General features: G+C 39.0%; 1 protein-coding gene across 1 annotated transcript in view; it reads right to left on the reverse strand.

Annotated features, from left to right (window-relative positions):
- Positions 1-17,814, reverse strand: part of USH2A (usherin) — a 737,336-nt gene that overhangs the window by 283,982 nt on the left and 435,540 nt on the right. The window contains exons 29-30 of the mRNA XM_060127145.1: positions 8,134-8,284; positions 7,402-7,544 (exon numbers count right to left, since the gene is read on the reverse strand). Coding sequence (XP_059983128.1) covers positions 7,402-7,544; positions 8,134-8,284 — 294 coding nt within the window. The remainder of the gene's footprint in view (positions 1-7,401; positions 7,545-8,133; positions 8,285-17,814) is intronic.

Consider the following 17,814-nt stretch of genomic DNA (forward strand, 5'->3'; position numbering starts at 1 on the left):
ATGGCTCAGTTTTCCCGGTACGTTATTACCACCTTGAAGCAACTTTTTGCCATTCTAATTAAAAACTCACTCTGTTCAAAAGCTCTTTTTCAGCAATATTAACTCCATAAGTGGACATCCTCTAAATCTGCCGATGAATTAAAAATCAAGGTGGCAAATAGATGGATATATAATTATACAGAGTAGTATATACCCTACGCTAATTGTTCCTGTAGCCTCTTGATACTCACTACTGAAATGCTAGCAGAAGAGTGGAGTGATGGATTCTATCCCATCTTTAATCATGAGTTTTTTAATCAATTTATTATTTATACCCCAACTACTTCCCCAAAAGATTTTTTGACAGCTCATAATAAAAGACTTAAGCAATAGGACAAGTAAAATAATGATAAAGAATAATTAATCTCTTGATGATGAAGAGGGTACAATAGTTGTATCCCAAAACAAATGTTAAGAACGCGCACCGCAGCTTGGCACAAGTATGAACATTCAGCTTCTTGACAACTGATGAAACAGGAAAAGACCTGTGTAACATAGGCATCATTGCTCAATAAAAGAAACATCTGAAGACTAGAAGGTTGTTGAAATTGAAAGAATATGATTTATCATCTGCAAGTAGGTGAACCGATACTGGGGAACTATTTTCTCTCTTTCTCCTGAGACCAGGACAGCAGAGGAAGGCTAGAAAGAGTGTTCTGACTCCCAGAATTGGGATTTGTTGTATGGTGAATGGCTATGGATTTTTCCTTGAAAGTTTGGAACAGAAGATGAAATGTGTTGATGTGAGAATTCATGATGGCAGAAAAAAGTCCTAAAAGAACTAGAGGTTCCAAAGTTGGAAGAACAGTGGGCTTTCTGTTCCCAAAAGAGATTCAAGAGCTCAAGAGGGAAATTGAGGCCAGGTGGATAGAAGTTTTCATGAATCGATCCATCCTTTCAAAGGATTTTCTATTGGTCACTTTCAGCTTCTGATCTTAGGATATAAAAATGAAAATGTGAAGATAATAAATATTTGTTTTTATAAATTCTGGGAATGCAAGGATTTGAGGGGTGGAATCTATGCAACAGGAAACAAAGTATGTAGGCATATACATACAGGGCCACTTCGCTCTCAAAATCAGCAGCTTACATTATTTACTTTGCATCAAGGATCTTCCATTGTGGGTCAAGTAGAGACCTACATCACTGCTTGAGAGGAGAAGCATTCACAGTTAGTATTTAAAGCAATTAGGACATGTATTTGGAATAGAAAAGCAAAATCATCGTGCAGCACTACCGAAACTTACAGTTCACATTTCTTCATTCAGTAAAATAAAATCTACTGTTACAAATCTGTGTCACTTTTATTTACAAATGTTTCTGTTTTTCTCTCACATAGAACACTTAAGATCCAGGTTGACCTTCAGTTCTAAAGCACACTGATAAAAAGATCTCTACCACGCAATATTAGTTCTAAAACTTAAATACTCTTAAGGATACAAATATACTTACTGAATGATTGGAAAATCCTGCTCTAGAAGTATCTTGATCAACTGATCAAATTTCATACCACAAGTTTACTTCCCCTCCCTGTCACAAGGACTCGGTGCTTTACTCATTACAAGTTGTGAGAATAAGAAGGAAACGTGTTTTCCTTCTGGAATTCTATTTCTATATATCTGTCCCCCTTCATTTTGAAATAGCACATGGTTTTGGGCCAGCAGAGGTCTCTCTAATTAGAACATTCACTATCCTAGTCAAGACAGCTAAGGTTGAATCACAGGGCCAGCCAGAGGCTGCCTCTGACCAAGGCAAAGAATGAGGACTGCCTTTGGGATTTCCTTCTCTTACATCTGCCTCTCATCCTCACCCTCCTTGGCTCATACACAGAGGCTGGAACCACGGGCAGAACATCCTGCAAGCCACCCTGCCTGTCTCAAGTGTCAGTGGACACCTCTTACAGCAATTGCTTTTCCCGCCTTTTTCTGAACCAACGATGAGGAAGTAAATTTGAAATCTGATATTGATGTGAACTCCAAATAGAAATCATTCCCTATTTCCTCTCCTGGTGTTCTCATCCAGAAAGGCTTTCCTGCCACCCCATGTTGAGGGAAATGCTCTCCTCTGGGCTTGCTCTCAGCTTTGAACACTCTAACTATGGTTTTACTCTATGTCTTTCTTGCCACCAGACAGTGGACGCCTCAAGTAAAGAAAACTCTCCTATTCATCCCTGTAACTTTCATGTCTCTTTCAGTCCCTCCTACATGGCAGGTACCCAGTTAAGGTTTGCTTGGTTGTGTTTTCATGGATTTTCTTACATGAGACTCTTTTTCATCAGTCCATTAACAATTTTGGGTACCTGCTCTATATGAGACCCTCCACCAGGCACTGGAACTACAAAGATAAATGAGATGGAACCCTAGGTTCTGAGAAGTTACAATTCAGAAGGAGATATCGATGGTACACAAGTAAACACAAACCAAAATTCTAAGGTAGATATGAGGAGGGAAGGCTTCACACAGGAGGTGACGTATGAGCTGGGGCTTGATGGATGACTAGAATGTTGTCAGACAACAAACGAGGCAGAAATGTGTTCCGATACTGATTTCAATGAACATTGCAAGATCTTTCTCTTTTACTACAGAAGAACAACTGTTGCTTTGTAAACTGCTATGAGAATCTTAAAGATGAATGAAAGGGGAAAACTGCTCCAAACTGCTAATGAGGAAAGTAAAACAGGACCCAGATACTATGATAATTTCCCTCATTGCTTCATCCTTTGCTCACAGAGCAATTTTAAGTACGGAAAAAAATAACAGTAAAACCTAATACTATGAGTGAATACAATATGTTAATAGTACTGAAAATCTCACCGTGTAAGTAATAAGATACATCTTTCTATCTTTTAGCAGACGCCAGTCAAAACTCATGAACAATCAGTCTGTTAGCAAAATAATGAGCACATGAAAAAACTGTCTAAGTAAATCTACAGAATCAACTGTTCAAATCTCACAAACTTTATTTAATAATGCCTCTTAGATTAATGGTTAGAAATACAAATGTGGAGTTTTTAACTACATATTTAGTGAAATGATTCAACTTTTAGTCTTTGAAAAGTATTTGACAACTAAATGGTCATCTCTAGAAGCAATCTGGATTTTCTGTTTTGTTTTGTTTTGGGGGTAGAGAAGTGATTTTTAGAAAAGAATCTCATTTTCATCAGGTTGATCTAATCGTGTATACATATATGTTTGCTGTTAAAATGACTCAAATAAAGAGATAGTCCATATTTCAGTCTTGTTAGCTAAGAAACCTTGGGAGAAATCTGAATTTTATTAGTCTAGGGAATCTACAATTTTCAAGAAAAGTGGGTTATCTTATATTTTACACAGGGCAGGATTTTAGTAGGCAAAAGAGCACACGCACATTTAAGCTGAAGTTGAAGGAGACTTTCCCTTCCAGCCAGCTACCATTTTCACATGCCTATACTGCACGGAAAACAATTTTAAGCACACAAAAGAGAGGGACAAACAATAAAATCAGAAGAGATGGTTATTTCTGGTTAAAAGATATCAAAAAGTTTCAGCTGATAGGTTAAGTGTCTTCATGTTATTAATCCCATGCTCCCAAGTCTATCACAATCTTAATGCATTTTTGTAGGCTGCAGACATTCCAGGTGTTTGGACTGCCAGCAGCTTGTTAAAAAAAAAAAAAATCATGTGTTGTTTGTAATTTATCTGGTTGCAAATAGTCGAACACTACACTGACCAAGTTGGCTGGAAAAAACATCTTTTATTAACACAAGTTTAACTGGATTTAAAATATTCATAGGAAATGTGCATTATTATTATTTGGCATCAGCACACTAGATTTTTTTTTTTTTTCTTGTCAGGGGGTGCGCGGGCGTCTCATTGCTGTGGCCTTTCCTGTTGCGGAGCATAGGCTCCTGATGCGCAGGCTCAGCGGCCATGGCTCACGGGCCCAGCCACTCCGCGGCATGCAGCACGCTAGATTTTTTTTTTTTTTTTTTTTTTTTTGCAGTATGCGGGCCTCTCACTGTTGTGGCCTCTCCCGCTGCGGAGCACAGGCTCCGGACGCGCCGGCTCAGCAGGACGCGCCTGGCTCACGGGCCCAGCCGCTCCGCGGCATGTGGGATCCTCCCAGACCAGGGCACGAACCCGTGTCCCCTGCATTGGCAGGCGGACTCCCAACCACTGCGCCACCAGGGAAGCCCCCCACGCTAGATTTTTAAAACTGCATGGTACCGGATATTGGTGGCCCACTGATGTAAATGACAAATTATTTGAAAAAACACTATTAAAATTGCTCACAGGGGGCTTCCCTGGTGGCGCAGTGGTTGAGAATCTGCCTGCCAATGCAGGGGACATGGGTTTGAGCCCTGGTCCGGGAAGATCCCACATGCCGCGGAGCAACTAGGCCCGTGAGCCACAACTACTGAGCCTGTGCGTCTGGAGCCTGTGCTCCGCAACAAGAGAGGCCGCGATAGTGAGGGGCCCGCGCACCGCGATGAAGAGTGGTCCCCGCTCGCCGCAACTAGAGAAAGCCCTCGCACGGAAACGAAGACCCAACACAGCCCAAAATAAATAAGTAAATTAATTAATTTAAAAAAATGGTAGGAAAATGATTACAGAAGAATGAAATATTTAAAAAAAATAAATTCCTCACAGCCTTTTTCTACATCTATGAGAAACTCTCTTTGTACCCAAGGATTTGTTTCTCTGGCTCTAGGTACCTTCCTGCCTAGGTTTCTCTTTCTGCTCTCATCTGGGTCACAGGCTTGATGAATATCATGCTCTCACGGTATCATATGAAAAATATTGCTATTGGTGATCGTTTTTTTTTGGCACCAGAATGTTTCGAGGCTTTGGCTGATGCAGAAAGGTGCCTAGCGATGGCATGAAATTTAAATGTGGGCATGAGGTGACCTCTCTGTTTCATTCTGTAAGGTGATATGTCGAATTTCTACATTGGAAATTGCACTTCGCCAATTGGGAGGTGGTAGTTAGGATCAAGTATGAAGTGTGATACCAGCATGGAGCTGTCAGCATGGGTGGTTGTTTTTTTTTTTTTGCGGTACGCGGGCCTCTCACTGTTGTGGCTTCTCCCGTTGCGGAGCACAGGCTCCGGACACGCAGGCTCAGCGGCCATGGCTCACGGGCCCAGCCACTCCGCGGCACGTGGAATCCTCCCGGACAGGGGCACGAACCCGTGTCCCCTGCATCGGCAGGCGGACTCTCAACCACTGCACCACAAGGGAAGCCCCAGCATGGGTGGTTTTATAAGCAAGGCTTTGAAGCCTTGACAGAAAAACTGCTTGTGCCCAGTGCCAATCACTCGGTCTTTGTCAACTCAATTGCGCATCCATTCAGAGATGGCATCCATCTCCACTGACACCCAAAATATATAGGACACTGTTATCATGTCTCAGGGGCGAGCATGCACTGCTAACTTAACCTGGAGGGGCAGACAGCCAGCCTTTGGCCCTTTGCTGATGTGTGTGACATCACGCGTGAAGCAGAGGAAGAAGTCATCTGTCTTGGTGAAAGGATTTCAATGAAAATGAAGACTGGGTTAATACCTGCTACACAATCAAGTGTTACTAATTCTTAATGAAGGAAGATGAAGGGTTAACACTATTGCCTTTGAACCCAGGCCCTAAAAAACCCACAAAGACAGCAGTGTCTCCATGCATGAAAATTCTAACCACATTGAGTCTGTAAGACTTGTTTTATGGTAAGATGAGGCAGGAGAGAAATCTGCTCAACAGAGGCTGCTGTCCTAATTGGTACTTTACAATGTTTGGGAATTTATTTATGTAGGAGATCCTGACCCCTATTCAATAAAGGTCACCACGGAGGAAATCCGAGTGTTGCCCCCTGTCTATGGGAATAGAAATTGTGGTGCGAAAAAAAGGAGACATTTTCTCTCCTCTTCCAATGTGGCGTTCTATGGAGTCATCACCTCTGCAGTGGGTGAATAATTATTTTTAGTTAACCTCTACTGAGTGCCAAGCAAGTATGCTCTATCTAAGGAGATTAGAAACTTATCTTCAGTTGTGTTTTTTTTTTAAAAAAATGTTTCTTCAAAAATCTATTTTGGGTGGGAGCTCTCTGGTTCATACATCTGTATACAGTTGGTGTTCATGCTGTCAGAGTCCCCAGAATGAAGGTAACGTTCCCTCTAAAAGGGGTGTAGGCGCGTTGAGTGGTGCATAAATGCTTTCTGGGCTTTGTGTGTCGTTTATTGCACTCTGCTGATAATTTACTAAATGGTACCCTTGAGAGGAAAGAACTGGATGTGTCCTTGTAAAGTACCAAACTTGCTCCCTGGGAATAATTACAAATTGGGAGAAATGGATGAACTATTATATATTATTGTTCATATATTTTTTAATGTAAGCATTAAGGAAGGTAGATAGGCCTGATTCCATCTCAGTTGATATCTAGTTCTCACTAAAATAATATAATTAAGGATATTGTAGACATAAAAGAATCAATTTCATATACAATTGATATTGTTGCAAATACCGTGCCTTTTGAGATTAATATCCAGCCTTTTGAAAGTCACTTGGGTCCTCATTGAATATAGAGCCAGAATGGCAATTGGCCAACAGGGCAACATCTTCTAAGAGGCCTCTGATTAAAAGACTTGACAAGATTAACCCTAAAAACCTCATTGTTCAAAGATACAGTGTCCTCCTTCACTCTGGGTAGCTTGATTTAATTTCTAACTTTTCTAAAAAATTATACTTCCATATATATACTTTTTAAGAAGTAATTCGTATAAAACCCAATATGATTGCCATGCATTTATTTTCTCTATATAACCGAGTAAAAAACATATATATGCAAACAAACTCTTCCATGAAAAACGAGAAAATTCTCTGTACTGGTTGAATAAGACAATCCCAATGTACTCTTTGTAATACATGCAGAATGACTGTTATCAGATTATACTCCTCTATGTTGGAGGCTGTCTTTCAGGTATGAGTAAAAGTACAATGGAATCTGTTTCCAGAAAAAAAGTATAATGACCTCTAAGTAACTTCACGAAGTAAGGTCCATATTCCACGTTCTTCTGCAGAGAACACTTGTAATATTCGGTCATAGAGTAGAAAAGGATAACCTTTCTCCTTCAGGACACCTAGATGTACCCTGAAGGACTGAGTGGGTCCATATCATAATTTATTGTGAATTACATATTCCTGTTTGTAGGCCTAACCCTCCAAGCCCCCATTTTTCTTCTTTCTGGAAACTTTGACCGTTCTTGTCCTGGAAAAGATTACTGTCCCTCAACATCAAGAAAATAGAGGAGGCTTATTTCTTTGTTTTGGAAAAATTGAAGACTTTAAGACTTCCTAATATAGAGAATATCTGGCTGTGTGTTTTTCAGACCACTTACTGTCCTCTGCGGTGATGAACAGAATCCAAGAACTATGTGCACTGCCAAATCCATTGGAGACCACCAACCGAAATTCGTACTCTGTGTACGGTTGGAGATCTCTCACTTCATAGCTTAACGATGCAGAAGGACCGGAAAACAACCTATATGGAAAAGAAATTCTAAAATTAAGAAGCTTTAGACATTCAAAGGAATAAAAAACAAGTACAATCTTAAAGAATTTTCAGGGAATGTCAACATACCTCTCAGTGCTGCAATTTTCTGTCATCGCGTGATATCTCTTTTAAAATAAGCAGTCCTTCGGCTAAGGGTTTGTATTATTGCATTTATATGAGATGTAAATTCTAGTAGTAGCCTGGAGTGAATTCTAGTCTAGTATTGAGACTGATTGCCACATGGAATTTGTAGAATAAGTATTATACTTTTGTAGCCATAGTCAGACAGCAGATTTTGTGGGGTTCAGGTGTGTGCCTGCTCTTGGCAATACATGTGCTCATGAAAAGTTAAGGGTGAAGGAATCTTACTTTAAGCCTCTATAAATGAAAAATTTGCAAAGCAAATGATGACCTCCTAGGGTGTTGCTTTTTGTTTGTTTGAACTTTGGAAAGGAGGTTTTTATTTGTTGCCAGCAAGAACTGACCTACTGTTAAAAATTTAAGATATAGTGAATTTATGGCTACGTTGTAAAACCCGGGTGACTGTTAGAAGGGATGGACGAAGTAGAATGCTTACTCTAGAAACCAGTGGGTGGAGTTGCCGGGCCTCATCTGGAGTTGGTATCTGGGAGAGCCGGGGGCGTTGTTCCGAGCTGGTGTAGACCAGACAACCTGAAGACTGGTTGGAGTGGCAGATGAAAGCCTCGGAGGCAGCACGCCATCTGGAGCTGTCGAAAAACACAGATGAATTAGAGCAGAGAAAACTGTGGAGAACATATGCTGGATGGAATCGAAATGCTCCATATACTGGAAAAACTGTTCCTCAGGATCAACAACAATGTTAAACATGGTCCATTTAATTTAACATTTTCATTCCGGAACTACTGTACTTCCTTATTGTTCATTTCAACACAATTACATGAGTATTTCCCTCTTAAAAGCCACCCCCCCCCAAACAGCAAGACAGATGAGCAGGCAGCACATCCCCACCTGTACTTCTGTTTCCCTAATTGAAAACATGGAGGGGATTTAATGAAGCAAATATTAAAGTACCTTTATAATTTAACTCTTTGTTCAACAATCAAGCAACTGAACAGTGAAGGAGTCCGGATCTTTTATTTCTTCCATTGATGTCACCCATTGTTTCCTTAATCACACCACGACCATGAACACAACTGGATTTTTTTTTTTTGAGGAAGGTTTATTAAAATTGTATTTTTCTACAAAGAAAGTAGCACATTCCAGCCTTAATTCTCACTTATGAAAATATAAAAACTAAGCTTCTTTCCTCATGTGTTTTATACAGTTGGTTGCCCGTTCTCACAGTGATGCTGCCTTTATTCAAATATGTTACAAGTTGGGGCATAGACTTTTTCTAGTCTAGTGGAATCTCTGGCAAATTCTTCCTGAAGTCAGCATACTTGCTTGATATAATCTGTTAGGGAAATCTATCTGGATAGTTGTAGAAGGCCTAAAAGAAATGAGTGAAGCCTGTTCTATTAAGAAATTAAAATTTAAAAATGGACCAGAAGACTTTGGCTATTAAATAAATTTTTCCAACAGGTATAACTTGAATGAACTTCTCATATCAGAGTGTGTTCCAAAGCTAGTCAGAAACTCAAAAACAAATTAAGCACAGTTCTGTGTCTTTGGGAAAATCACCAGGGAACTCTGAGCTTATGTTTCTTGTCTTTAAAATGGGGATAGTATTTTGCCTTTTTAGGATTGCTGTGAAGACCAGAGACAATGTAAATAAAGGACCTTTTATGGGGTCCTGGTAATTATTAATTGTTAGCTATTGTTATTCTGCTGGACTAATCCGAACTTCCCTTAGCATAATTTAAGTACTACTATAATGCAATTTTTGATTATTGTAATATAAGTTCTTATTGACCAAGGATTACTAGAGGCCATTGCTGAAGGAGGAGAAGGAATCAAAACAATGAAAACAGCTATCAGGATTCATTTTCAACTTCCGTTTATACGTAACTTGATGTAGTGTGTGACTTTTATATACCCTCCAATTTGGGAGAACTGTCTTATGAACTATGAAGCTAGTGAATGGCCATTGATGAGAATGGAAGAATTAGATTCCGTGTCTCATCAGTCTGTTGTAAGGGTTCTGAATTCATCGATACTTCACTAATTTATTCAGTAAACATTTATTGAGCCTCTACTCTGTGCAAAGTAGTGTTCTTTGTGTGGAGGGTTAATAACACTGAGTCAACCCTCAGTTGACATGACCCCTGACCCTACGGAACTTATGTAATCGGAGAGAGCGAGTGATGAACAAATAGATACCGATGACCCTACCAGATGGCACTAAGTGCTCAGGTGAAGACTAACGCAGGGTAAGTGGAGAGAAAGTGAAAAGGAGTGAAGATTTTGGTTATTACACAACAATTCAGATTAGACAGGAGAGCCATAGGAAGAACACGTCATTAGGTGACATTAGAGCAGAGACCTCAGTAACATAAGGAGGTGGTCATGAGAATGTCTACCTGAATGTCTACCTGCCGTTTAGAGGAACAGCAATCCAGCCAAAGAGCAGGCAGGGCAAAGGCAGCGAGGAAGGGAAAGCACTGGCTGTGTGTAAGGAACAGTGGAAAGAAACCAGCGCGACTGAAACTAACTCAGGAGAGGAAGAAGAAGAGAGGAAAAGCTGAAGAGCTAGGCTCGGTCTAGATACCTCTAGAGCCTTCTTGGCTACACCTTGAAAGTCAAAGTCAAAGGCTTTGGACTCCATTTTAAATGGGGTTGGGAGCCACGGCACGGTCTTAATCAAGGAAATGTCATGATTCTAAACAAATAAAGGCCACTCTGGCTAAGTAAGAGTGACTTTCTAAGTTGAAGAGAGAGGGAATTATCTAACAAGCAAAAGCTTTTCTTTCTAAATTTTGGAAGTATTGTTTTAACATCCATTACAACTCATCACAATTATTCCTCAATCACAATCATATAATTATACAGATTTGGTAATTATTGATCAGGGTAGATAAGCAAAGAGACAGACACAACTGAACTAAAATAAAATGTCTACTCTGATTCCCTGTGAAAAAAAAGCAATAAACAAATACAAATCTCTCTCTTTTTTTAAATTTACAATTAAAAAATTATTTATTTTGGTTAGTAAGTTGAAAAAATTTACACTTCTTACATAAATCTAAATATTTTAGGGAGCTAGATAATGTTAGTTTTCCAAAGGAGACTGGATTTAGGAGTCAGATAGCTAAAGTTTCAAATCTCATCCTCACCAATTCAGTTCACAAAATTCAAAGCTGATTACATTTTGGCAAGTTCTTAACCTCACTGATGTAAAGTCATTTCATTTGTAAGTGTATGTCCAATAATACTGACTCTGTAGAGTTTTTAAAGAAGTTAAATTTGTAGCAATTAACTAAAATGGTGCAAGGAGCACAGTTTACTTCTTGGTAAATTTTGGTGTGTGTACACTTGTGAAGTCACAGATTTTTGTCCCAGGACGGTAATGAGTATATAGATAGACAGATAGATAGATATGTAGATAGATAGATCAAGGTAATAAGTTTTTGTGAAATTAATGAGTAAAATTAACAAAAGAAGTTTTAAATAGAGCCACACTTAAAGAATCTGCAAATTGTTTTTCTTGGTCCAGGCACAGATTAATAAATTAAATGCTCATCAGTAAGAATAAATGCCAAAAGAATAGTTACCTGCTAATGAAAAATTAATCTGCATTTGATAATTTCTTTAAACATTTTTTAAGCAATAATTTCATTGAGATTTCTTTATAATGGTACAACCTCTACCTTAAACACTGGATCAAATATTCATAAACCATGAGTTATGATAGTGTGGCTAACCAATTAAATATCTGAACTTGCAATAAATTAAAACTTCATATGCTTCTTAATTTCAAATAACCTTCAAGTTGCCTTCAGAAAGGCAAGATCAAGGACTTTTTTTTAGAGTAACTAAATGTTTAGAGACAGTGAATACAAATTGTTAATCTTTTTATGAAAATTTTCCATAATAAAAATTATTTTTAGGTAATAGGAACTCAATTTAATAGAATATTTGCTCCTGCAATAAGTTTAAAATATCTTAAAGAAAATTCTTTTTAAATGTTATGATTTTTAGGGAAAATAAAAATGTGTTGCAGTAGGTCACAGGTTTTAAGATACATATAATTTATTTCAACTTGCTATTAGCTTTATGTCTTTCACATCCACATGTGGCAGGGAAACTGGATATAGTGTTTTATGACAAAATAAATTTTCAGAAAAATGTATAATCTTAATTTTACAAGGTATAAATTTACTCATTCCCTAAATTATAACCTTTCAGTTTGAATCGGCCTTGAGTTGTCAGAATACCACTTTACACACAAAAAGCTAAGTCAGGGAGGCATGGGGAGAAGGCTGGAAGCAGGGAAGTTACCTATTGCAGTCATCCAGGCTAGCAGATGACAGCCGCTTACATGCAAGTACCAGCAGTGGAGATGGGGGCGTTAGTTTGCGGTTCAGTTCACTGTGGCATGTGTCGCTGATAGACAATAAAGGAGTCAAAGGTGATGCCAATGTGTTTGGCCCAAGCACCCAGGTGACTGCCACCTGAGAGGAGAAATGGGATAGGAAGGGGATCAAGAGTTCTCTTTTGTCCACATTACATTTAAGAGGTTTATTACACAACTACAGTGGCTACACCAAGGACGAAGTGGCAGATATGAGTCTGGATAAGAACTGTGGATCAATGTCCGTGTGGTACTTCATGGACGAGATGTGATGAAATAAACGAGAGGGTGAGTGTAAATAGAGCGAATGTAGAAGAGGTCTGAGCAGTGAGGTCTGGGGTCCTCCAAACTTTTGAGGGGTTGGGGGAGGGGGAGGTCTCTGCAACAAAGGAGATTTACTTATAGGAGTGAGCACTGAGGTAGGGGAGAAGCTAAGAGAAGACACATTTTGGGAGCAAGAAAGCATCTCCGAAAGGAAGGCCTGATCGACTCCGTCAAATGTGCTGAGTTTCAGGAAGGAAGAGACTAAGAATTAAGCTTTGTCTTTGGACAAGTGGACGTGACCTTGTCAAGAACACACAGTTCAGTGGTGGGCGTGGCAGTTTGATTCGGGGGGAAAACTGAAAAGGGAATGAGAGAGGAGGCAATGAGTGGGTAGAGTGAGCCTAGAAGACTCCTGAGGGATTTTGTTCTAAAGGGGAGAAGAAAATGCGGAAACACTTAGAGAAGCTTCTGGTATCAGAGGAAGGCTTTCTAAACACTGGGAAAGGTTGCAGCATTTGCATGCTTCTTGGAATGACCCAGAAGAGATTAGGGGAAATGATGATGTAAGAGAAGGAAGAATAATTAATTGCCAAAGCAAAGTCCTCGTGTGTGTGAGAGAGAGAGGCAAGCCAAGGCACGAGCCAACTGAATTGAGAGCTGGTGCACGTGGGCTGTCGAATAGAGCAGGGACAGCCCACCACTGTGCAGAAGTGAATACAGACCCAGGCTGCAGATGTAGAGTTAGGTAGATCTGGTGATGGGAAAACAGCAAAGGTCTCTTCTGATGTTATCCGTTTTCCCAGGGAGCAAAATAAAAGCAAAGGCGTCCGCTCTGTGCCAAAGTGTGGGAGTGAACTGGTTGCTTGAACAGAGAAGAAATGGTATGAAGAAGTTCTCTCGGGTAGTGGAAATAGGACATACCTAGGAAAGGCAATAATGTGGCTGTCCAGGGCCAGATACCCAGTAACTTAACTATAAATCTTTGGATTGAGGGACATTCGCTGCCAAAGACTTTTTAATTGATATTTTGTCTGTGAGTACAAATACTTATAACCATGATGATTTCTTATTTGATATACATTCTTTCATTGATGTATAACAAATGCACACATATCAAAAGAGCCTGGGCAAAAAGTAACGTGCAAATTGCATATAATGTATAACATATAAAACCATGTCCCTCATTTGATTGTTTTTTGTCTAACTTTTCTGTCAAGGAATCTAATATCACTGACAATCCAAATTCGGAATAAGAATCAGCTCTGATAAGTCATCAGCATGAAAAAAATTAGAGTTTTAAATATTTACACAAAACTCCTTCAAGTGTTAAAAACTGCATTACCGTAAATGCCCAGAAGTGCTCCATAATAATAATAATAAAGTATCTTGGATTCTCTTTTGAGTGATAACAAGAAAATGTGCTCCGTTAAATTGGTCACACTCCAATTATATAAAATCCCAAAATATTTCCAAACAAAGCGATCATCTTAAATTATTGACATATAACTATTCATTCTACATGCTTTCAGTAACACTGACTTCTGGCAACGTTTTTTCCCCTCCAGTTAACCCCTTTTATCCTAGACCTATTCCTCTGAGGGTCTTTAGCATCAAAGCAATAACTGGGAACTAGCCATAATTCCACCCCTGGTTTCTTAACGCAAGAGCCATGTATCTATCAGCTTGATATACTGTCTCCAAGATGCTATGTTGCTCAAAAAGCTTCTCTCAAGTTTAATACGACCCTCGCGAGGCAAGCACTCCACAACCTCGTGAATCAACCCATCTTGTCCAGTAAATACTAATTCTACAAACGCAACTGGGCTACCTCAATCTATAAATCCAAAGGAAGGGTGTTTTTACTAAAATTTCAAATTTAACCTTTTTTGGAAGGCAAAATGCATATAGAACATTAAGCAATAAATTAAATCACAGAGTGGACTAGTCTAGATGGTATAATCTTTTGAATGTCTGATTGCCTTAAACTTTTGTATGATGTACACTTGTAGACGCTTCCCTAAACAAACAAACAACATGCCCCAAACGTTTGCTCCATACAGATTTATAGAACTCTTGGGAGGAACTCTAGAAAGCAAAAACAGAGGCTTTCTTTTCATGTGGCCAGTGACTACCAAAGCTATAGTGACCAGAAGAAGAAATTTGTGGGGAAAAAATGAATTCACGTATTTTGCACATTCACATTCAAATATGCTTCACACACACACCAATGTCTCAGGACAGCCCACCAACTTGTTACTACTACAGTGTGATGTGGGGGTGTATGAGTGTGCATTTCAAAATACTGGAATAAGATGCTGCATTAAGGTATCAAAGAAGTCTATAGTGTTTTGTATGAAATTCACACCTGTAATAAAGGATATTGAATGCCACTCTGCACAAGGTTCTTTGCTGGGCGTAGGGAAAGGGCAGAATAAATAGAAAGGGGGATTAGATCACCAACTTTTTACTCAACAGAGAGACAAGACATGAGTCAAATAACACAGAATATGTACAGAGCATAAAAGAGGTGTAAGTGCTTCAGGAGTTTTAGAAGTTAGAAATTCACAACCAACTACGCGCTGGACCTTGGCTTTCAGAGGAACAGACAGGGTCATGGGGCATTGTTAAGTAGCTCACGTGGAGTCACCATGTCCTCAGCCTAATTCCAGGGCCCAAGACTCTCATCACCTCCGCTCGTGTTCCTTCCAAGCAGATGTCATGCTTTCTACTGGTTTCACTTAAAATCTGACTTCAGCCCAGCTCACACTACTCTCTCATTTCAGAGATTAGATGGCTGGCATCCTCATTTGGGTTTCCCTGTTAACATAAGAGAAACCACGGCCTTTCATCTATATACATCCTGGCTGCATCACTGAATAGCCTGGCACATGGTCAAAAGTCCCTGGATTACACATTTTCCTCTCATTTTCTGAAATAGTTACATATGAGCAAGGATTTTAAATTCTAGTTTCCAGAATGGAAAATTAAAGTTCAGGCACATCTATTGAGTCGTTGAGTCATAAACAAATTGAAAACAGAAGGCAAGACTCCATTTCCCGTCACTAAACCATATGTCATTAAAAAAGATATTAATTATGAGGAATATGCAGATGTGCTAACAAATGGACAGTCAACCTTGAGCGCAAGGATGCACAAATAGAGCAGCATGAAACAGTGACAAGTAGGTTAAAACAGATTTGATGTTAGCGAAAGAGACTCTCATAAGAGTTAACTTTTGGAACACATACTATGTGCCAGGTTCTTTTACATGATTATTTCCAATCCTCAGAATCACAGGACAAAATTGTAGTGTTATCTCTCTGTAGTATTAGATAAAGCATTTGAGGTTCAGAGGGGTTCATATTTTATCTCAAATCACAAAACTGGTTACTGGCAGAGTGAGGATTTAAACTGGGACTGGTTAAGTTGAAGGGCAGTGCTCTTAATTTTATACCACAAAACAGCATGTTATAGCAGGTGATTTATAAGAGAGAATAAATATTAAACACATTAAATAAATAGGAAAAAAACCATTTACAATATTAAACAGATTCGTTTTCGTAAAGGTTGGATTTATTTTCTGTCCAAGTCATATTCTTCAGAAGTACTTTCTGGTCTTCTTTCTTTATCATAGCATCTCATTATCTATGAGGAACTTCACACAGAACTACTAGTATGAATCTGCTAGTTCTCAAGAACGAGTCAAAGCCCACAGAAATTCAATGAAATGCAAAATGGAGAGCTCGTTACATTAGTAAGAGAAACAGATTTTGGAAAATTAAATGTTATCTAGAGGCGTGTCATGGAAGTGATCTTTGACCACAGAATGGTCAAAGCATTTCAAATTTGGAGGGCAGATAGCTTAAACGCTACCAAGTCTAACTTCCCACCAAATAAAGGATTCTTGCCTAAAACACCCCAAACAAGTGACATTCAGGTGTCTGTTCATTACCAGTGATGGGAAAATAGTTGCTTTGTAAGTCACCCCATTATATTATTGTTCTTCTTGTCGGTTAGTTCTTTCTGAGGGAGAGCTAGAAACTATATTATTTCTACAAAACGTAGGCTGAATATAATCTTTTGCCCATATCGGCACCTTCTGAGAGCAAAACAGGGGACTGTAAATAACCAGCATGGGTGAATTGAGCGGCAGCAGGCATGAATTGGGACCATCTTGGGCAGTGGGTACATGTGGTTGTTTGTGCTAATGACACTGAACTCTTTGGGACCTTGTCTGAGTCACGCTGATCCCCGAGAACAAGCCATCACTACCGTTAGGGATAGAACTTCAGGCATTTTTAACTAGTCATCCTCTTTTCCACTAAATTTCCTCATTTCCGGTTAAACATCTCTGCTCCCTCCAATGAGTTTCATATAAGAGGATTCCTCAACCACTGTCTAGCCTTGTTACCTGATTTGGATGTGTTCCATTTTGATAATGTCCTTTCAAACCATCAAGGCTTATACCTAAACTAAACCCTCCCTTGTGCATCGTGACCAGGGCAGGACACAGGCATACTCTGACTTTCCTTCCTTCAAGTGACGTGGCTGAAACCTCACTGAGCATCTGAATTTTGGCCTGCTTGACACTGGAGTTCATCACTGTCATTCAGATTGGCTATGTGGTTGATTCAAAATGGTCTTCGGATAGCTAAAGATGTCAGATCAATGATTTTTCAATGGACACATAGAATCTCGGAGGAATGTTATTAAAGAAGCAAAGTATTTAAGTAGATATCATAGTGCCTAGGACAGTGCTTTGTATATGAAAGACGTCCTGTAAAAATGGACAGAATAAATGGGTGAATAAATGGATAATGGATGAGTTGGTAAGAAGAAAGATGTGCAGGAAGAAATCTTTAACCTAGGACCCTAATAATTGGTAGGATCCAGACCGTATTTCCCATTTACAAATACAGACTCAATTATCTGAAAATGAATGCTTTTTTCAACATAAAAGAGATTAATTGCTTGGAAAATAACTAACACAGCAAACATCAAATTAGATATGAAATACCACTTTACAAAACATTCATTTTATCACTGATTTCTGTCAATGTCTCTGTTTCACAGATATGAAAACTGAGGTTAGAAAAAGTTAAGCAACATGTCTGAAGTACATGACTAGTAAACAGCATCCTATAGTTTCATACATGTCTCTTTCATTTCCAAGACCATAATTCATCTCTCAACACCAAGGTGAAGCTTAAATTTAAGTCTAGCCATTGCTTTTCCCTGTAGTACGCCAAAGTAATGGTAATATAAGTAAGCTACTTTGAGAGCAGAGATCTTTTCACTTCTTTTTGTAAACTTTAGAGCACTTAAATTTTGAGAATTCAATATTGCTCATCAAATAAATATTAAAGAAATGCTAAAATTTAGTTCTTGCAGAACAGAGCCCCCTTTTAAAAGCATGTATTTTTCTAACTATAAAATAACGCATGTTCATGGTAGAAAATTCGAAAATTACCAAGCAAATGAAGAAAAGTTATCCATAATTAC

The sequence above is a fragment of the Lagenorhynchus albirostris genome, chromosome 2, assembly GCF_949774975.1.
Source record: "Lagenorhynchus albirostris chromosome 2, mLagAlb1.1, whole genome shotgun sequence".
Taxonomy (NCBI): domain Eukaryota; kingdom Metazoa; phylum Chordata; class Mammalia; order Artiodactyla; family Delphinidae; genus Lagenorhynchus; species Lagenorhynchus albirostris.